The sequence below is a fragment of the Ahaetulla prasina genome, chromosome 16 (genome assembly GCF_028640845.1).
Source record: "Ahaetulla prasina isolate Xishuangbanna chromosome 16, ASM2864084v1, whole genome shotgun sequence".
NCBI lineage: Eukaryota > Metazoa > Chordata > Lepidosauria > Squamata > Colubridae > Ahaetulla > Ahaetulla prasina.
In genome coordinates, this window is record NC_080554.1 from 1626341 (window position 1) to 1648500 (window position 22160).

Genomic DNA, 22160 nt, shown 5'->3' on the forward strand with positions numbered 1-22160 from the left:
AATGATTTGCTTAACAACCGGGGCAAAAAAAACACGGTTGTAAAATCAGATATGAGTCACTTAACAACTTCTTTGCTTAGCAGCGGAAATTCTGCTCGCAGATGTGGTTGTGAGTCAAAGAGGACCAATATCTAACCCCAGCATGATCTACCTCCTTAAGAGGACTACTGATGAATAAGCAGTGATAATAGAAACAAATCCCATTAAACCAAAAAGGATCCTGTCAAATTACTCACATATTTCAAATACCTTCAGCTGTTTCCATCCAACAAAACTGCTCACCCTAACCAACCCTCCTCGCGCACTTTTCTTCTTTACAGAAGGTTTGAAAACTTCTAGGAAATACCCAAGTGAACAAACTGCCCCTTCAGACGTCCATGAATGTACAGAAGTGGGTGAAGAAGGAAAAAAAGGGAAAATATTTGCAAAGAACGTCGAGGCACCGAAAGGAAGAAACAGACCGTTGTTTAGGCAAGCAAATGAATAATTTACTGGAACTTCACATCCATAAAATTCATTGTGTTTGCAGGCCTGCCTCCCGAAAGAGTTGGGTCATTGTATGCTTACTTCATAGCTGTAATAACAGGAATTTTTTATCCAGGAAGAATATTTCTCAGGGAACGCCAATTAGATCTCCAGCCGAAATCTGGCCTGGCAAGGATAAATCCGGCATTTTTCAGACCGGCCAACCACTCACTCTGGAAAAATCCGAAAGGATCTCGCTGCTCCTCCTCCTCTCAAACTGATTCACTTAAGAAGTGTGGCAAGAAAAGTCGCAAAATGGGGCAAAACTCACTGAACAAAGGTCTCACTTAGCAACATAAATCTTGGGCTCAACTGTGGTCAGAAGTTGAGGACTACCTGTGCAGAGTATAGAGTTGGAAGCGGCCTCGGAGGTCTTCTAGTCCAATCCTCCATTCAAGCAGAAGACCCTAGACCAGTGTCAAACCTTTTTGGCACCGAGTGCCGAAACAAGAGTGCCTGTTGTGTCTGCGCCCCCCAAGCCGGGGCCCCTGCCAGAAAGTGACTCGGAAAATGAGGGGGAAGGGCATCAGGACTTACCTCTGGAGCACTGGCTTCCCTGGCTCAGCTCCAGGAGCCAGAGGCAGGCCAGGTGGAAGAGATAACGAGGCCTCCATCTCCTGACTCTTCCCCCCCCCAGGCCACGCCTTCAGACCCAGCTGATGGCAATCAGGCCTGGCTGGATCCTAGGTTTCGTAGGCAGGAGAGGCGGGAACAACAGAAGCAGGGGTGGGGCAGGCCTAGGAAGTGCTGAGTCACGGAGCCACACCCCACAGGATATAAAAGCAGCGAGGGCTGCTATACCCCTTCGTGGCAAGCAAATCAACTGATTAACTACGAGCTGAAGTACTGTTTGTTCCTGGTTGACTCATCGGCATCAAGAGAGATAACAGAGACACTTGGCAGACGCTTGCTAGTTTGCTGCCAGAAGCTGATAGTTGCCGGCTAATTAAGTCATCACTTCGACTGAGGTGAGGGGGACAGAACAGTGCCCATGCGTGCGCCACGCGTGCTGGAAATCAGAAGAGCAGCTGACCAGTGCGCATGCACACGCTGGGCAGCTACTCTTCCGGTTTCTATCACGTGAATGTGCACCAACCACCTGGTCTTCTGGTTTCTGGCGTGCATGCGCGCACGAAAACTATCTGGCTGGTGGATAGGCAGGTGAAGACCAGCTAACCGGCAGGCATGCATACACTGGAAACTGGAAGAGATGCACACCAGGTGGCTCCTCATTTGGTTTTTTGCGCTCCCGCACACATGAAGACCAGCTGGCCGCACACCGGAACCCAGGAAAGCAACAGGTGATGACTCGGAGCCCAGAGAAATGGCTCCGCGTGCCATAGATTCGCCATCACGAATCTTACACAAACGGCTGTCCAGTCTCTTCTTGAAAACCTCCAGGGATGAAGCACCCACAACTTCCGGTGGCAAGGAGTTCCACTGATTAATTGTTCTCAAAAGTGGGGGTTTTTTTTCTCCCCTTGCAAAGTGTTTTTCTCTCCCCACCCCCCTCCGCTGATATTTTCTGCCTATCTCTTAATTCTAACTTTAAAAGTTTAAAGCGGTTGTGTGGGGGGAAGAGAAATAGATCTGCCGCGCACAGGAAGTTCTGATGAGGTCCTGCACAGCAAAGGAAACCGAAGCTTGAAAAAAGAAACCACAAGGCAGAAGACGCAGAACTTTATCTAAGATGGATCGGAGGGTTTGCAGAAAGAGCCGTAGGTAGAAAAAAAAACACAACCCAGTTTTTTAAGCGATGTGCTTCCTTGTTTCCATGTTTCATCGTTGTCCAATTGCACTCCTGAATTCCTCCTCATTTCCACAAACTCTTTCTTTTTTCATTATTATTATAAATTTTATTAAATGTTAACAAACATTTTTCATTCAACTCTTGTGCATGACCGTGACCATTTACATATCATCCCATTCGCGTTCTCCTATACCCTATATAATTTTACTAAATTATATTACTAATTCTAATTTGAATTTCTAATTCTTACTAATTCTACTATCTGTTGTTTTCCCTTTCTTCCTATTTTCGACCCAATTATATTATTTTTTTTTATTTATTTGCATTTATATCCCGCCCTTCTCCGAAGACTCAGGGTGGCTTATACTGTGTTAAGCAATAGTCTTCATCCATTTGTACATTATATACAAAGTCAACTTATTGCCCCCAACAATCTGGGTCCTCTTTTTACCTACCTTATAAAGGATGGAAGGCTGAGTCAACCTTGGGCCTGGTGGGACTTGAACTTGCAGTAATTGCAAGCAGCTGCTGTTAATAACAGACTGTCTTAACAGTCTGAGCCACCAGAGGCCATATTACATAAAAATCCGAATCCATCCATCCTTTAAGTGTCATTTTGTCCATCTCGGCGCAATCCAATATTTTTCTAATTATGAACTCTTCAGAGGGGGGTATTTGAGCTTCTCCAACATTGCGCAAATGCCAATCTTGCCGCCGTTGTCATATGTAAAATAATATATGTTGTTGTGTTTTCATATTTTGCTTTCATCAGTCCTAGAAGGAACAGCTCTGGTGTGTATTCTATCTGGAACCTGTTACTTCCTGTATCCAGCTATGTATTTTCATCCAATATTTTTTTCGACTGGCGGCCCCCAGGGGGAGGGCCTTCTCTGTGGGGGCTCCTACCCTGTGGAACGAACTTCCCCCTGGACTTCGACAACTATCTGACCTTAGGACCTTTCGCCGTGAACTTAAAACCTATTTATTCCGCCTTGCTGGACTGGCTTGATTTAAAAAAATTTTAATTTGATTTTATGGGTTTTAAATTTCTGTCAATTTTATAGGGCGTTATTATATTTTAAATTTGGCCATTTGAATAAGTTTTTTAAGGGTTGTTTTTTAGTATTGTATGTATTGTTTCTTTTGTATTTTATTTTGGCTGTTCACCGCCCTGAGTCCTTCGGGAGAAGGGCAGTATACAAAATAAATTATTATTATTATTATTATTATTATTATTATTATTATTATTATTATTATTATTATTATTATTATTATTATTATTATTATTATTTGCTTCGGAATTATTATTTTTTTGAGCTCTTTCAAGGAGGTAGTTCTCATTTTGCAACCAGCAGAAAGCAGCTAAGAGAGGATGGGTACCCCTAACCCAGTGGTGGGTTTCAAATTTTTTTGCTACCGGTTCGATGGCCGTGGTTAGGTGGGGGGGGGAGGTCATGTGACTGAGTGGTTGTGGCCAATGTGACGTCATTCACAACCACGCCCATTCAGTCACATGACCCCCCATCTAGCCACGCCCACAGGAAAAGGTAGGAATTTTTTTGGAATTTCCACCTATCTACCGCCGCCTTCCCTTTGCCAGTTGCCCCCGTTTCCCCTCCTTTAGCGGCCCTAGTTTGGGTTTGGGTCCCCTAGTTTGGGTTGCTTACCTATTGCGGTGGCTTGTCCAGAGTCCGGAAGGCAAGCCGACCGCAGTCTTCAGCGGACCCCAGCCAGCCGCCGCTGCTGGAAAGAGAGCTGTTTTGTGTCTGTGCCGGCTGGCCACAAGCCGCCGAAAAGTACCAGAGTTTGCGCAAAAAGCGGCTGCCGCCGCCGCCATGTTCTTCGTGCATGCGCATCCCATCGGACTTGCAAGGCGTATGGGATGCGTATGAGCGAGCGGCGACCCGGGGACTGGTTCGGGAGCGTTGGCCAGTCGGCCATCACTACCGGTTTGGTGGCCTTGGTCATATTTCTGCCAACGGTTCGTGCGAACCGGTGTGAACCGGCTGTGCCCTGACCTGACTGCAGAGCCCCCATCCCCACCCCTCACCATGAACTCTGTTGGCGGCCTGAACCGATTTATGGAGAGGAGTCCAGCCTTCAAACCCAAAGGAGAGATAATTGTTTAGTGCCGATGGTTGTTATGATTTAAAAGCATTAACTCGTGTGTGTGTGAGTCCTGCTAAAATATGCATCTATCCAGTTGGAATCGATTTTCAAAACAAAACGAAACAGAAAAAGCTGTGTTTTGGTTTTATTTTCACAAAGCCGCTCATATTTTCTTCCCAAGAGGATTTAAAGCATAGAAGCGTTCTTTGTTGCTTACATTCTTAAAACAGAATCTCAAGCATAAATTAGAGAGCCACGGGGCAAAAAAAATAAGTATTTTTTTTTTTTTGTGGCCGGGAGAAAATTATATCAGCATATCTGCCCGAGAGCTACTATATTTTAAAACTCTGCCACAGCATCTATTCGGACAAAATAGGGAGCACTTTGCAAATGGCATTAATTATTCAAATAAAGCAAGTGTTGCTCTTTTTTCTATTTTTTTGAGCTTTATTTTAAAATGTGACATGTTCAATAAGATTTCCTCCTGCAGCTCAGCGTGACCAAGACATGCCCTAAGTCCTAGGAATTGTTCGTTCTGAGTTCAGCTCATCCAAAGTCACCCGTGCATTTTCCAGAGGGGTTTTCCCCCCCCAAAAAAGTCATGAGATCTAGAAACTTGGAGGAGAGAAAGGAAAGAAAATCAAATTGCTTTTTTCATGCCATGTTCCAGGAGGAGGAGGAGATAAAGGAGAAAAAGGAAAAGATAGGAAGAGGAGGAGATGGATAATAAGCAGGAAAAAAGAAGTAGGGGGAAGAGGAGGAGAAGAAAGAGGGATGGAAAAGAGAAGAAGGAAGAGGAAGAAGAGAAGGAGGAGGAGGGAGAAGGAGGAAGGGGAGGAGAAGGAGGATGAAGGGAAGGAGGAGGGATGGGGAGAGAAGGAGGAAGAGGAAGAAGAGAAGAAAGAGGAGGGAGAAGGAGGAGGAGGAAGGGGAGGAGAAGAAAGAGGGATGGAGAAGAGAAGGAGGAAGAGGAAGAAAGAAAGAAGAGGAGGGAGAAGGAAGAGGAGGAAGGGGAGGAGAAGAAGGAGGGATGGGGAAGAGAAGGAGGAAGAGGAAGAAGGGAAGGAGGCAGAGGAAGAAGAGGAGGGAGAAGGGAAGGAGAAGAAGGAGGGATGGGGAAGAGAAGGAGCAAGAGAAAGAAGAGAAGGAGGAGCAGGCCTGCTACTCAGCAGTGCTGGTGGCTGCACAGAGGAGGAAGGGGGGGGAAGAGGAAGAAGAGGAGGAAGTAAAGAACGAAAAGGAGAAATATTTCCGCAACCCAAGCTTTGTTCTGAACTCCCATGCTCGCCACGGCAGTTCTACAACATTTGCAAGGCTGTGGAACATGGGGATGCGAGTACGATGGGTCCCTGCATCTGGTGCATGTTACCTCAAGGCCACCCTGTTGTATGTACATCCTGCCTCCTCATCTCTTTTACGTAGAGTCCTGAAAATGGAGGAAGCACATTCTTGGCCCCGGGGGGGCTATTTTCCTGCCCATTCTCTCTTCCTTTTGTTTCTCAGTTTCTTCCTCTCCGCCTGGTTTTGCAGCCTCACTTCACACACACACATACAAAAAAAACTTACGCAGCTCCCTATTTTGCTCTCCTGCCCTCGGGGAAACCCGGGGCCTTAAACACAAACCAACAACACCCCCCTCCTTTCCTCATTGTAGGAGAAGAAAAGAGGTAAATCAATTCCCCTTGAGTGCAACAAAATAAAACAAAACACAGAACTACAGAGTTGGAAGGGGCCTCGGAGGTCGTCTAGTCCAACCCCTTGCTCAAGCAGGAGACCCTATCCAATTCCAGACAAGCGGCTGTTCAGTCTCAGTGTCGGAGCACCCACAACTTCTTGAGGCAAGCTGTTCCACTGGCTAACATGTTCTCACGATCATGTTTCTTAGAATTAACAAGAGCTGGAAGGGACCTTGGAGGTCCTCTAGTCCAACCCGCTGCTCAAGCAGGAGATCTTATACCATTCTGGGAAATTTCTGTTCTTGAAAACCTCCAGCACCCACGACTTCTCTTTTCCTGCATAAAACCAGGGCCGATCTTGTATAAAAAGGCAAGGAGGCGCTAATGCAAAAAATTAAAAATGATGCGCCCCACCCCCACAAAAAAAAAGCCATCTACTACGTTTGCTTTCTGCGATGCTAAAATAAAATACTATTTAAGTGCTTTGGGCTTCTTCAGTTGCTAATCAGGGTCACGACTCAACTTCCTCCTTATTTTACTTTTATTTTTTTGCTTCCGTTCAATCGCGTCCGATTCTCAGAGGCCGCCTGAGACAAACCCCTGCCGTTTTTCTTGGCCAGGTTTGGTAGAAATGGCTGGGCATCGTCTCCTTCCTAGGGCTGAGAGAAAGCGGCTGGCCCCAGGTCCCCTGGCACAGCTTACCTCCTGCCACGGTAGCTCTGACACAATCAAAAAATCAAAAGATTTGGTTATCCCAGGTTCCTTGGGAGGGAGCAAATCCAGACCGTGCAACCAACTGTGATACGAATATATGTACTTCTGGTTGTCTGAATCAGTTTGACAGAAACACAACTCGGAAACGACTTCGAACTCTAAAATGCACTGAAGACACAAAACTGCTTGTGGAAATTCAGAGGAAGAAGAAGGATTTTTTTTCCCCCGCTCCAGAGGAAGTTGAGTCAGGAGGGTGGGTTAAAACATGCCTCACGGCTTCTGCAAATGCAGCCCCCACATAAGATTGTAGATTTGACTCAAATGCAAACGTGCCTCCGTTGGGCGTCTTCTAGTTTGGGTCAGGATGTAACTCTGGGTGTACAGGTGCTATTTTAGGATTCTGGGAGTTCAAAATCCTGCAAATCCACCAGGAATTTTGCTCCCATTGTACAGTCTTTCTTGCCACGGTTGTGGCAAGAATATTCCCTGTTATACAGACAGTCAATCAACCAGAATAGAACTGGAAGGGACCCTGGAGGTCTTCTAGTCGAACCCCCTGCTCAAGCTCCTAGATAGACCATTCCAGACAAATGGTTGCCCAGTCTCTTCTCAAAAGCCTCCAGTGATAGAGCACCCACAACTTCTGGTGGCAAGCTGTTCCACTGGTTAATTGTCCTCACTGTTAGGAAGTTTCTCCTTAATTCCAGGTTGCTTCTCTCCTTGGTTAGTTCCCATCCTTTTACTTCTCGTCCTGCCTTCTTATGCTTTGGAAAATAAGTTGACCCCCTTCTTCTTTGTGACCTCATGTGATCACCATTTTGGGGGGCAATTCTGGAAATTGTGATCATAAATCAAGGACTACCTGTGCATAGAACTGCCTCGGACAGCGAGATGGGCACCCTATCAATTTAATTTAAAAATATAATAAATATGATACACCGTCCAATCGAATTAATTTTTTGCTTCGTCGCCTGAAAAAAGGATACAGTACGATTTTATCTTTTTTTAAAAAAAAAAAAAGTTCAAAATCTCCAAATGGGCTACGAGGGAACAAGAGGTTTGCTTTGCTCCAATATGAATTTGTCTAGAATAGAATAGAATAGAATAGAATTTTATTGGCCAAGTATGATTGGACAGACAAGGAATTTGTCTTGGTGCAGATGCTCTCAGTGTACATAAAAGAAAAGATACCTTCGTCAAGGTACAACATTTACAACACAGTTGATGGTCAATATATCAATATAAATCATAAGGATTGCCAGCAACAAGTTATAGTCATACAGTCATAAATAAATGGAAAGAGATTGGTGATGGGAACTATGAGAAGATTAATAGTAGTGCAGATTCAGTAAATAGTTTGACAGTGTTGATGGAATTATTTGTTTAGCAGAGTGATGGCCTTCGGGAAAAAACTGTTCTTGTGTCTAGTTGTTCTGGTGTGCAGTGCTCTGTAGCGTCGTTTTGAGGGTAGGAGTTGAAACAGTTTATGTCCAGGATGCGAGGGATCTGCAAATATTTTCACGGCCCTCTTCTAGTGTAAAAGGCAGTTGTTAAATGCAGCAGGAATTAACTGGAAACGAATAAAGTTCTCGATTACAAACACACCCATCCACCCACAGCTTTTATAATTTATTGGTGCACAAATAAGATTGAATATAATCGCTGGGTAATAACAGTTTATGTCCCAAAGCTTTTTTGCCTGTTCAAATCCATATTTATGGATTTCATGCTCGTCACCAGACAATTGGATATGACGTTTGGCATTTTTATCAGATACCGGTTTATAAATAAAGCGCCGAGAAAACCCAGCAGATATAATAGATGTTTCCTAGCAAATCAACCAGCAGGGAAATAATACATGGATTTTTCGGGATGGGCCAATTAATGGATTACGCTATTAAGCAGCCAGACATTTGACTATAGGAGGGGGAAAGTTTGAGCTGATACAGATAGCCCTCAGCTGACAACCATCCATTTAGTGTCCGTTCGAAGTTAAAGCAGCAATTTTAGCATCCTCTGGGTAACATGATTAAAATTCCAATAGTTGGCAACCGACTCATATTTACGACGGTTGCAGTGTTCCCGGGTTCACACGATCCCCTTTTGAGACCTTCCAGTGATGGAAGTTTTTAACTTGATAACTTAGCTGACTGATGCTCTAAACCAGGAGGTCTCCAAACTTTCGGACCTCACGGACTACTAAATTCGTAATTTTAAATCCCGCGGACCACTAATATGATCTGCCTAATGACCAGCTGGATGGGGGTGGCTAGGTGGTCATGTGACTGGATGGGTGTGGCCAATTCGATGTCACTCACCGGCCTCTACTCGCCCCTCCCCTCCCAGCCACTCCTCGCCTGCCCACCTGGGCTCCTTAGGCCCCCAACAGGAAGCAGTTGCTGGAGCTAAGCAGCCACCACGAGAAAGAGTTGGCAAAGCAGCTCAGTTCAAATTGGATCTGGCCGAGAAGGAGGCTCAGCAGAAGCACCTCACTGAGGACTAGGAGCATAGGCTTTCCAAGCAGAGGGAAGACCTGTGGGAGTGCAAGGCCAGGTACCGGCACCTGGAGGCTCAGCGGGCTGAGATGGTCAGCCAGTTCCAGGCTATGATGCAGTCCCACTGGAACAAGGCCCTCCGGCTCTTCGCCACCAGCTGCTCTTCCCTCCAGCTTTCACCCAAAGCCCTGCACCAGGAGGCCGAAGCAGACCCCAAGTCGGAATTTCTGCCCCCCTCTGACCCACAAAAAAAGACCCCGAAGGGGGAGACTCTCTGCAGCAACACAAACGTTCATTGCACGTATCTGGCCCAGGGGCCGTAGTTTGAGGACCCCTGATTTAGTGCAATATAAAAAAAATGCAAATAGTTTTTCTGTGGACCACCAACATTTTCTTGCGGACCACCAGTGGCCCACGGACCACCCGTTGGTGACTGCTGCTCTAAACCAAGTGTGACTTAGTAGCCAAAGCCTGGTGAAGCCCCATGTGGCTTTGTGCGATTTGCAGAGAAGGACCAGTTTCAAACCAAACCGAATTTTAAGCATTTCATGGTACCGAAGACCGAATACCCCTCCATCTCTTCCAATTGTAGAAAATTAAAGCCTGAACTCAACGCTACCCACCAGCCCTTCCAAAACTAACCAGAGAAAAGGCTGCCTTCCATAACCACAAATACACACACACAGCAGCCACAAGTTGTTGAAGTCTATCATTAGAACAAGGGCCTGGACGGTTTTATGTTCAAGAAAAAAAGAGAACGTTGGATTTCTCTGCTGGAAGTCAAGTTGGGTGGTGAAAGGAGGTTACACAGGGAGCCAAAGGCTGCTCTGAGAGACTCAAGGGCTGGTTCCTGAGGAGGAAGAGGAAGGAAGGAAGGGAGGATTGAAAGATAGTGAAAGGCAAAGAAGGATGGGAGGGAGGGAGGGAGGAAGGAAGGAAGGATTGAAAGACAGTGAAGTCAGGCAAAGAAGAAGGAAGGAAGGAAGGAAGGAAGGAAAGAAAGGGGGAAAAGGAAGGAAGGAAAGAAGGAAAGAAGGATTGAGAGATAGTGAAGTCAGGCAAGAAGAAGGAAGGAGGGATTGAAAGATGGTGAAGTCAGGGAAAGAAGGAAGGAAGGAAGGAAGGAAGGAAAGAAGGATTGAGAGATAGTGAAGTCAGGCAAAGAAGAAGGAAGGAAGGAAAGGAGGAGAAGGAAGAAAGGAGGGAGGGAAGGAAAGATTGAAGGACAGTGAGTCAGGCAAAGAAGGAAGGAAGGAAGGGAGGGAGGAAGGAAAGGAGGAAGAGGAAAGGAGGGAAGGAAGAAAGGAAGGAAGGAAGGAAGGAAGGAAAGAAAGAAGGATTGAGAGATAGTGAAGTCAGGCAAAGAAGGAAGGAAGGAAGGAAGGAAGGAAAGGAGGAGAAGGAAGAAAGGAGGGAGGGAAGGAAAGATTGAAGGACAGTGAAGTCAGGCAAAGAAGGAAGGAAGGAAGGAAGGGAGGAAAGAAAGGAGGAAGAGGAAAGGAGGGAAGGAAGAAAGAAAGAAAGGAAGGAAGGAAAGAAAGAAAGAAAGAAAGAAAGAAAGAAAGAAAGAGAAAGATTGAGAGATAGTGAAGTCAGGCAAAGAAGGAAGGGAGGGAGGAAAGAAGGAAGGAAGGAAGGGAAGAAGGACTGAGAGATAGTGAAGTCAGGCAAAGAAGGAAGGAAGGAAGGGAGGGAGAGAGAGAAAGAGGGTGAGCGGCCATATAAATCTTCTCAATAAAGAAAGACCTAGATCTGCCCACCTCATAACCCTCGGAGGCTCCCATGCTGGGGATCCGTTTTAGTTGCGGTTCTCTTTCCTGGAACATTTGACCCTCAAAATGTGGATGTCCCCACCTCGGCTGCCTTTTCAAAGAGCCACCAAAAGCAGCTTTTCCAACAAGCCTTAGAGATGGAAACATCGGGAGCTCTTCCCTTGTGGAATATGGGTCTTGTAGTAGCATGAAATGACCTTCCCAGCCAGCTTCCAACCAGCAAAGTCAAGGAGGGAAGCCGAATTCACTTCACCACCGTGACAAAAAGGTTGTAAAATCAGGTGTGACTCGCTTAGCGACAGGTCCCAAATGTGGTCATAAGTCAGGGACTAGCAATAGCACTTAGACCTATCTACGCGGATAGTCCTCGACTTACAAGAGTTCAGAGTTACAATGGCGCTGAAAAAAGTGACTTAGGACCATTTTTCACACTTACGACTGTTACAGCATCGTAAGTCCGGGCCCCTGGCAACTGACTCATACTTATGACGGTCGCAATGTCACGTGATCCCCTTTTGCGACCTTCCGACAAACAAAATCAACGGGAAAGCCGGATTTACTTAACCACCGGGTTACTACCTGAGCAACAGCAACAACGGTGGCAAGAAAAGTCGGGGCAAAACTCCCTGAACAAATGTCTCGCTTAGCAACCTAAATTTCGGGTTCCATTGTGGCCGTAAGTCAAGGACTATCTGTACGGCTAGCGGTTGACAGAGTCAGCCTCTTGCCCCCAATAATCTGGTGGGTCCTCATTTTACCCACCTCGGAAGGATGGAAGGCCGAGTCAACCTTGAGCCGGTCAGAATCGAACTGCCGGCAGTCGGCAGAATTAGCCTGCAATACCGCACTCTAACCACTGTGCCACCCGGGCTCCGCAACTACCTGCTATTTTGAGTAGCAAGCTAACCCAGATCATCCATTCCACGCATCGATTCCCTACGCAACCAGCAGACATACCATCATCCCCCATCCGGCTTCTCTTATTCAGCGACCCGCCACAGGCTCTCCTTCAAAGAGAGCGTCAGCCGCGTAATTAGCTGTTTACTCCAAAGCCGACTCTTGCAAATGCCGAGGACCAACCAACGCAACAATTCTGCGATTCTTTGATCCTTTCGGTTTCTAAACACAGCCTTCCTTCTTCAATAGATCGACGTCTTGATTATTGCAGGCAAAGTTCATTTTAAATTCTTTTAATTTGTATATATTCTGTGTTTTTATTCTGGCTGTACACCGCCCTGAGTCCTTCGGGAGAAGGGCGGTATAGAAATTTAATAAAATAAATAAAATAAAATAAAACCTCGCCTCTAAGTTGGAAAATGCACCAAGTGCGTTACACGTTGTGTCTCTCTTCAGTTGGTTGGCCCTGGTCAAGGAAGTCTGGACAGCTCTCCAAACTTCAGCACCCGGAGTCTCATTTTACGTCTGGACGACACTGAGCGGGACAAGGTCATTTTCAAAAACTCTTTTAGGTTCTCTTCCTAACACCAAAAGAAAAAAATTGGCCTCAGTTTCCCCAAACAGTAGAGATAGTAGCCATTTCTCTCTTGCTCCACAGTGTTTAACAAGGAAAACGAAGTGCGTCACGATCTTAAAGGACACAATACTCGGTGGCAGATAGAAGCCACATCTCTCCAAAGGACTTATAAAACGTCAATGCGGGGAGGGGAGCATCTGATGACGGTACCAGGTCTGGTAATGCGACGTTTGCAAGAAGACAGCCAAGCTCAGAGCTGCTGTATATAAACAGGGAACAAGTTACTCTCACTAGTACTGATGACCGGTAATGAAACGCCTGCACGCACACAACCAAGTTCAGACAGCGCCAAAGACTCCACAGTCTGCCTCCTCCCCTTCTTCTCCTCCTCCACTCCACAAACAGTACTCTGTCCTGCCCTATTTCCCCTAAAATAAGACTCAGCTGGAAAATAAGCCCTAGTATGATTTTGCAGGATGCTCGTAATGTAAACCCTATCCCCAAAAATAAGCCCCCAGTTAAGATCGGCAGCCAGATGGATACATTTAGTGCACCGTATTTCCCCAAAAGTAAGGGCTAACTGGAAAATAAGCCCTAATGCGTCTTTTGGAAGCAAAAATTAATCTAAGACCCACTCTTATTTTTGGGGAAACACGATAGCACTGATGATGCTAATGATTACCAGTTACTAGAATAGAATAGAATAGAATTTTTATTGGCCAAGTGTGATTGGACACACAAGGAATTTGTCTTGGTGCATATGCTCTCAGTGTACATAAAAGAAAAGATACCTTCATCAAGGTACAACATTTACAACACAATTGATGATCAATATATCAATATAAATCATAAGGATTGCCAGCAACAAGTTATAGTCATACAGTCATAAATGGAAAGAGATGGGTGATGGGAACGATGAGAAGATTAATAGTAGTGCAGATTCAGTAAATAGTCTGACAGTGTTGATGGAATTATTTGTTTAGCAGAGTGATGGCCTTCGGGGAAAAACTGTTCTTGTGTCTAGTTGTTCTGGTGTGCAGTGCTCTATAGCGTCGTTTTGAGGGTAGTGGTTGAAACAGTTTATGTCCAGGATGCGAGGGATCTGCAAATATTTTCACGGCCCTCTTCTTGATTCGTGCAGTATACAGGTCCTCAATGGAAGGCAAGTTGGTAGCAATTATTTTTTCTGCAGTTCTAATTATTACTAGTATTTTATAGTAGATTACTAGTGACCTGATGATTACTAGTTGGGTAATGAAAACATCTGCAAGAAAACCAGAAAGTGTAGAGCTGCTGCTGTATAAACAGGGAGCAAGGCATAGATGCTAGAGATAGACTGATGATGTTCCCTAGCTGGGTCATGAAACGTCAGAAAGAAAACCACCAAGCTCAGAGCTGCTGCCTGTAAACAGGAAGCAAATCCCACACTCATTGGCATGGATGTTGTTGCCTAGATTGGTCACTTGTTACACTAAACCACACAGTTGTTAACCAAAAACCTCACATCAAGCTGGGTTTGTGCCCCAAGACGAGCAATGAAAGCACGGTCAACTCCTCGGGCTGAATGGCCATCTACTCTTTAACCAAAAGCAAATTTGGTTTTGGACCTTGTTTTATAAGCCACTAATTATGGCCTAGCAAAATAGGCCACTACGTTCATCCAACAATCCAGAGTAAACGTGGCCTAATGAGATTCCTGTATCCAGCCCGCGACTGGCTTTATTTCATATTTGAGGCAAAAAAAATGGGATTTTCTTCCCAAATCCACTGTAAAGCTTTTAAGTGCGCATGACATGGCAACAGAATCGCAGAGTTGGGAAGGGTCCTTGGAGGTCTTCTAGTCCAACCCCCTGCAACCCCCTTTCCTTTCCAATCTACTGACAGTTTACGGAGAGCCAAGAAAATTCAGTGAATGAAATATGCGGGCGTCACCCCCCCCTCCCCTAATTTCCTTTTCCTTTTCTAAAAAGTTGCTTGATCACATTCGTGCTTTTATGTGTGTGTGTTTTTCTCCCCTTCCCAGTGAACACGTGCGTCAAACAGAAACAGGAAGTCAATGTCATTCTTCCTTAAAATTCTTTGGCTTTTCTGTCCGATTTGCCAGTGAATACATATTCAAAGAAAGAACGGAAAAACTGGCAGCATTCAAACACCACAATATCTTTACAACCTCTGGTTAGTTTTCACTCTATTTTTTTCCAGCTACGCAGCTACCATTCGATTAGGTTACTCGCTTGTGCAAACCCGAAAACGGTTACTTCAGAAAAAAAAAAAGATGAAACATGTGGAGTAAGCGCGCCCACCGCTCCTACGCTCATAAAACACACCCATGTGTAAGTTGTACTCTCTGGGTTTACACAGGCACAGGGTTGGCTTCACAGCAGAGGCCAAGGTGAGGCTGGCTGATTTTGGGGTTCGTTCGGCTGTGGGTGTAGAGAGGAAGGGACCCCCCCCCAAGTTAATTCTGAAAGTTGGGGAGGGGGGCTTGTCATGAAAGGGGCCTGAACTCATTTACAGGGTAACCCTTCGAAGAGATTCCAGAAACGTCTTTTAAAAGCAGAAAAAGATGGACGGATAGACACCATCTCTCATAGATGCTTAAGACACTCTTCAAGGAAAGCAGTCGAACTGATCCACATCACAAAAAGGCAGACAGGAAGCAGAAAAGAATAAATATATACAGCTTTTCTCCCTCCCCCCCCACATTAAATAAAATATTTTCAGCTTCTCTCTTCCATCCAGATCTAGTTCTCAGCACCACCAGCCAGAGGCATCTCCTGGCTGAGGTCATCCATACCGCTTTGAAAAGCTTTACAATTCGCACCCCTTTAGCTAAACCTGGTTAGCTCTCTCTCTCTATATCTATCTATCTATCTATCTATTTAATTTTTTGATGAGGCAGCGGTGGCGGCTGGAATCAAAGCCGGGGGAAAAGCCATTAATTCAGGAATTAGTGAAGCCACTGCAAGGGGCGGGGGGACGGACGGTTGGAAAACACGGGGAAGGGGAGGTGCCTGCATCTAAGACCCCTGTCTTTAAAAAAAAAAAAGGTGCAGGATAAATCGCAAAAATAAAATAAGAAACGGCCTCTGGCTCGCCAAGGAATCCTTGGCTTCAAACCACCAAGCAGGAATATTAGACCGTCCTGATTTTTTTTTAAATTATTATTTTACCAAGCAGATTTTTTTGGGGGGGTGGGTGGGAATAATTACACACACCCCCACAAAGGTTACCCAGCTCTCTGTCTTTTTTCTCTGGCTTTTCTGGCTTCGCTTCCACGCCCCACCACCCACCCCAGCCAGCCTTCTTTCTCCTCTTCCACGGATCGGCTTAAACCCACCGACTCACACCGCCGCCCCCTCCCCAAAAAAGCAGCACATTTCCGTCCCGCGGTTGAGAAATGGGATTTTTCTCTTTTTCTTTTTTGCCTCGGCCGCTTCAACCCCAACCGGGGGGGCTCGTAACCGTTCGCGATTGCATCAGGGGAAAGATTCAACGTTAAATAAAACAAGGAATCGCAGCCGAGGGGGACCAAGGCAGGCGCTTGGCCGGACATCCCCACCACCACCCTACAAAGCTGCGTCTCTCGCCCTCGCCCTCCCTCCAAATTTTTCTTCTTCTTCTGCATTTTTACTCATCGGGAGGAAAAGGGATCGGCTGCAAAAAAACCCACGAACCAACAACCCAAAACCTTTGCAGACCGTTATTTTTCTTCTTCCCCCCCCCCCACCTCACACCCCCCCCCCAATTCCAAGGGCACACTTACCCACAGCTCGGTGCCCCAATTCATGGTGCCAAACAGCCTTGAGGGGCTTCGGGGGTGGGCGAAGCGGCGGCGGCTGGGAGGGGGGGGGTCCTCTTGGAAAGCGGCTGGGCTAGAGGCGAAGGGAAGGGTCTTGGGAAGCGGGGGGGAGGTCTTCAGCCCCTTCTTCTTGCTCCCGCCTGCCCCCGTCGGAGGCGAGCCCCCTTCCGAGCCGCTTGCCCAACTGGCATAGGTTGCCCAATTGCAAGGCGAAGGCAAAGGAAGAGGAGGAGGAGAAGGCGGCTGTCTGTCGGTCTGTCGGTCGGTCAGGTCGCTTCGGGGACCCCCTCCCTAATTATTAAAAAAAAACACCCAAAAAACTCAGGCTTGCTATCTGCCCATCGCTTCCTCCGTGCGGAGCAAAAAAATAATAATAATAAATGCTTCAACCAGCAACTCTGGAAGGCTTGGGGAAGGAAAGAGGGGGAAGAGATTGACAGCTCAGGAAAGGGAGAGCGCGCATGCGCCGGGGGTGTAGAAAGGAGGGGGGAAAGAGAGAGGAGGAAGAGCAGGGGGCTCCGGGGATTGCGCAAGCGCAAGAGGGGGGGGGTCTTTGGCACACGCACACATATATACACCCCACCCTTAAATGGGTTGAGCAAGACGGCAGCGCCTTTTTTGCAAGCTTCCAGCGCAACCTCTGCGAACAGCCAGCAGCTGGGGAGGTGGGGTGGGGAGAGATATTGGGGGTCGTGGGTCGTGGGGGGTGATGGTCAGCGCAAAGCCCTCCTTTAGCCTGCCTCTCGGAAAGCGCAGCGGACTTGATACCCGGACCACGCCGGCTTTGCAAAAGGGAAGGCGATGCGCCAACTCCTCAGGTAGACCGCGCGGACCAGCTCCACGCAGGACGCAACGCTGCTCGGCCAGAAGCAGATCGTGGTTTCACGGGCTGCTGCTGCAGCTGCTTGGATTGGCCGGGTGGACGTCACGCCCACCCCACTTCCTCCCGCCTGTGGTCAGCCGGCCCCCTGCGCTGTCCAAACCCTCCCAACTACAATCAATCAATCAGGATACAGCTGGAAGGGACCTTAGAGGTCTTCTAGTCCAGCCCCCTTCTCAAGCAAGAAACTCTACACCATTTTAGACAAGTAGCTGTCCAATCTCTTCTTAAAAATCTCCAGGGATGGAGCATCCACAACTTCTGGTGGCAAGTTGTTCCACTGGTTAATTGTCCTCACTGTTAGGAAATTTCTCTTTAATTCCAGGTTGCTTCGCTCCCCGGTTAAGTTTCCATCCGTTGTTTCTTGTTTTGCCTTCTGGTGCTTTGGAAAATAAGTTGACCCCCTTCCTCTTCTTCGGGGCAGCCCCTCAAATACTGGAAGACTGCTATCGTGTGTCGTTCTTTTCTTTTCTCTAAACTTTAGAACAGTTGCTAAACAGGTGGTTGCAAGGCGAGGACTCCCTAAACTTGGTACGAACTTAGCCTCTTGAAGGCTTTTCTTGGTTGCCAAACCACGTCAACGTGTAGGCTGGTTCTGCACAACACCCGGCACAACTGGTAGAACTGAAGGGCTCTGGGAGGTCATCTAACCCAGCCACCTGCAGGTTCACACACACACACACAGAGTAGTCTTGTGTGACGTTACTGTTTGGCCAACGGTCTCACCAGGCCAGCGAAGGACAACAACAATGTGTGTGTTGTGCGTGAAAACAGCCATTGTTCTTTGTGGGAGTGACTGCGAGACCTCCAGTCAACAAGAATGCAGGGGGGGAAAAAACGCCCAAGCGTCTTGCGTGCGATCGCAGTTGTGAAGGTGCCGGACAGCAGGATAGGAATTAAAATATCTAAAATATGTCTTATTTGGGGGCGGAGGCGGGGGCAAATTACACCTGCCTTTTGGAGACCCAGTTTGGTCTAGTGGTTAAAACACCAGTCTAGAAGCTAGGAAAATGTGAGTTCTAGTTCTGCCTTAGATGGCCAATCACCAGAAGTCAGGGAATTCTAGTCTCACTTTAGGCATGAAAGACAGCTGGGTGACTGGGCCAATCACTAGGAGACTGGGAGTTCTAGTCCCGCCTTAGGCATGAAACCTGATTGGGTAACCTTAGGCCAATCACTGTGAGACTGGGAGTTCTAATCCCGCCTTAAGCATGAAAGCTGGTTGGGTAACCTTGGACCATTCACTGGGAACTGGGAGTTCTAGTCCCGTCTTAGCCATGAAAGCTGGTTGGGTAACCTTGGGCCAATCACCAGGAGACAGGGAGTTCTAGTCCCGCCTTAGGCATGAAAGCCAGCTGGGTGATTTCCAATCGCCTGGAAAAGGTGAATTCAAGTCCCGCCTTTGATATGCCAATTGGCTAGGCGACTTTAGGCCAGTCCCTCCCTCTCAGTCCAATCCACCTCACAGGGTTATTGTGGGGGAAAAAGGAGAAGGGAGGAGTATTGTGTGTGTTTGCCGCCTCAAGTTATTTGCCAAAAAATTAATAAAAAGGCAGGATATTAATAATAAACACCATACAATAATAAAACACACCCATGACCCCCTCCTTCCTGAAGAAAAAGCTGCCTTCTCTAGGCACGTTAAACGTAGCCTCTGTTTATACGGCAGAAACTCTCTTCCGAATAACCATGGCAAAGGGCTGCACCGAGTTCAAATCATGCACCACTGAACCGAAGCATTTTTCTTCTCCTTTCTGCTCCTTCCTCTTTGACAAAGTTTAGATAGTGAGCCGTTTGGGATCATATACAGTGTAAACAAGGCATAGATTTTTATAGGATTTTTATAGTCACTTGAAAAAAGGGACTTGCACCCGGTTCTTGCACGTATAACCGTCGCGGCTTCTCCGTGCGATCACATGAGTCTTTATCGCCCGATAGATTATCGAATTTTGTCTTGTTTTTTCTTTGGCCGAGATTTTTACGGATAGTAAAAATAAATTGCAGCAAGTGAAGGGTTTTTTTATTAGATGGAAGAATTTTTGCATATTTTGGCCTTGGTGTTCAAGGATCAGCCCAATTTTAGAAGGCACCCAGTCATTTTTGCATAGAAACTATTTTAAATAAACCGAGAAAAGCAGAATTTACTTTTAAAAGCTTCAGAGAAAACAGCCCATCCGAAAACTGGCCGCTACGTTTGACATGAGCAAGGCGATCCAATGCCTATTTTCAACTTAACAGGTAGTCCCTGACTTCTGACCATAATTGCGCCCGTCGCTAAGCGAGACAACTCATAGGTGAGTTTCGCCCCATTCTTTCTTGCCGCAGACATTAAGTGAATCACTGCAGTTGTTAAGTTAGTCACATGGTTGTTAAGGTGAAGCACGTTTTCCCCTGGATTTTGCTCGCCAGAAGGTCACATAAGGGGATCACGAGACCCCGGGACACCGCAACCGTCGTAAATACGAGGCAGATGCCAAACTTCTGAATTTTCACCACGTGACCGCAGGCAGAGGTGGGCGTCACATCCCAGCACCGGAAATGTGAGCGCGTGTGAGCGCATGCGTGCAGCTTCACAAAACATGGCAATTTGCTTGCGCACACCATCCATGCAAGCGTGCGGCGCAGTGGTGGGATTCAGCTGGTTCTCTCCGGATCGTGCGAACTGGTAGCGGCGATTGTGGGAGGCTCCGCCCACCCACCCGGATGTAATGCGCGGCTATAGGTGGCGCATGTGCTCACACTTGCGGACCAGTACAGAAGTTAAGTGACTCCCATCTCTGGTACGGCGTCAAAACCACTGTGCGCTATAGGATGGGATTGCGACCCACAGGTCACAACTACCGGTTTGCCTGAACTGGTCCAAACTGGTCCCTGACCGCAAGGATGCTGCAAGTCATATGAAAAATGGTCATATAAGTCCCTTTTTCCAGTGCCACTGAACGGTCGGACATTACATCTATTTAATCAAAAGACTTTAATGATTTAATTAAAAGACTTAAAATCTCATACACAACACACCCAAGAGACTGACAGCCATAACAAAGCATGAAAGAAACAGCGATACCAACAGCTATCAATACCGACTCCTCGAGGTTCACTTGCCACATTCAAGCAGCTTCAAAGGGAAACAACAACAGCAACACGTCTTTTTATTTTTAATATTTTACAAAAACTTTTCAGGCGGCTTTACAGAGCGCAAAAGTTGAATTATGATGATCAGTTTGGTGCATTATATAAACTAAATCAATGTTCAACCAAGCATGGTTTATCGCAAGGTTGAACTAGGTCAGTTTTTGAAACGCGGTAGTTCTTAGATTCCTGCATTAGACAATTCATTTTTCAACCGGTTGATAGAATCGTTTGAGTAATTAAGCAGGAAGCTTAATTATTACAACAGGAAGTCAAAGTAATTAATGATTCCTTAATTAAATGTCCATTGAAATCTAGCAAGGAAACAACACTAACTGTATTCCCACGACATCTAGTGGCGAAACGGAGAACAACAGTCAACTTCACCATGTGATATTTCCTTGATTGCTACATTAGTTTTTTTTGCTTATATTTCTGTCTGCAGTATTGTCTGGTTCCAACAGGATGTTCAAAGCAAAATATTTTCTGAATCTGGCCATGAGATTAGCAACATCAGTTGGATAAACAGATTTTAGCCATCAAATGGGCTGCCAAAATACCCACCCCCCCTTTGTAGCATTGGCACCATCAAAGGAATTTTACAAATATGGATTCAGCCTAATTAAAAATTCTTCTGCCCACCCCACCCCCTGTCAATTATCAACTCGGGACAATCTCATCCAGCTTAAAAAGAAGATTGTACGAGTTGCCAAATTAGACAGAAGGTAGTACGAAAAAGCATCACAAACCTTTTCGTAAATTTCAGGAGACTTTGGGTTTGTTCAAGCTACTTCGGGACTTAATCTTCAACTTCTGATAAGCAAAGATCTCTCTGAATGTGTAAGGAGCCTCAAATGTTACTGTTGTAGCAGCTGAAGCAAATTCCCCTCTCCAGAATGTACTGTATGATATTATGCAGGAAATTCAAGCATGGGGGATTTAAAATGGAGGGCCAGCCTTTCTTTCTTTACACCTTCACTGAACGTAACAACATGTTGGCTGGACTCCAGAAGGATTGGGTAGAGATTAGGGCAGTAGTGGCGGTTCTACATCCCCTGCTTTGCAGGTTGCCTTTGTGTGTATCTTCTTCTTCTTGTGATATATCCATCATCGGACATTGGTGATCATTTGGCCATCTTATTTTTATCAACAGCCGCATGAAAAAGTGCTGCTGAGTTTTGTCCAGACCTATATATATATAGGTAGCTGTCTATACTTGCATAAATAGGGGTTTGTGTGAGTAAATACAAATATACTGTGTATTTAGAACACAGAACAACATATTTGTGTGTGTGTATGTATATGTGTGTGTGTATGAAGTTCTATAAAATATATAATGAGTATGTTTACACATACTGTGTACTTGATATATATGAATAAAGTTGAATATATACATGTGCGTGTGTATATGCATACAAAACTATGTGTATGTGTGTATACAAACGTGTATCTATCTATCTATCTATCTACAGTATTTATCTTCTGTCTATCTGTCTATCCATCCATCCATCCATTCTATCTATCTATCTATCTATCTATCTATCTATCTATCTATCTATCTATCTATCTATCTATCTATCTATCTATCTATCTATCTATCTATCTATCTTCTATCTATTTATCTTCTATCTATCTGTCTATCTATCTATCTTCTATCTATTTATCTTCTATCTATCTGTCTATCCATCCATCCATCGTATCTATCTATCTATCTATCTATCTATCTATCTATCTATCTATCTATCTATCTATCTATCTATCTATCTATTTATCTTCTATATATCTATCTTCTATCCATCCATCCATCCATCCATCCATCCATCCATCCATCTAT

The 22160-nt window shown here is 45.8% G+C and overlaps 1 protein-coding gene across 17 annotated transcripts in view; it reads right to left on the reverse strand.

The window, feature by feature from the left end:
* The window catches only part of FNBP1 (formin binding protein 1), a 78294-nt gene extending 61563 nt beyond the window's left edge, over nt 1-16731 (reverse strand). For 5 of the 17 annotated variants that reach the window (XM_058159033.1, XM_058159030.1, XM_058159031.1 and 2 more), the window contains exon 1: nt 16282-16730. In XM_058159033.1, the coding sequence (XP_058015016.1) occupies nt 16282-16305 (24 nt within the window). In that variant the 5' untranslated portion in view covers nt 16306-16730. Of the gene's footprint in view, nt 1-16281 lie in introns of all 17 variants that reach the window. The other 12 variants (XM_058159042.1, XM_058159038.1, XM_058159035.1 and 9 more) reach the window with 5 other exon arrangements.
* Between the last annotated feature and the right edge of the window lie 5429 nt (nt 16732-22160).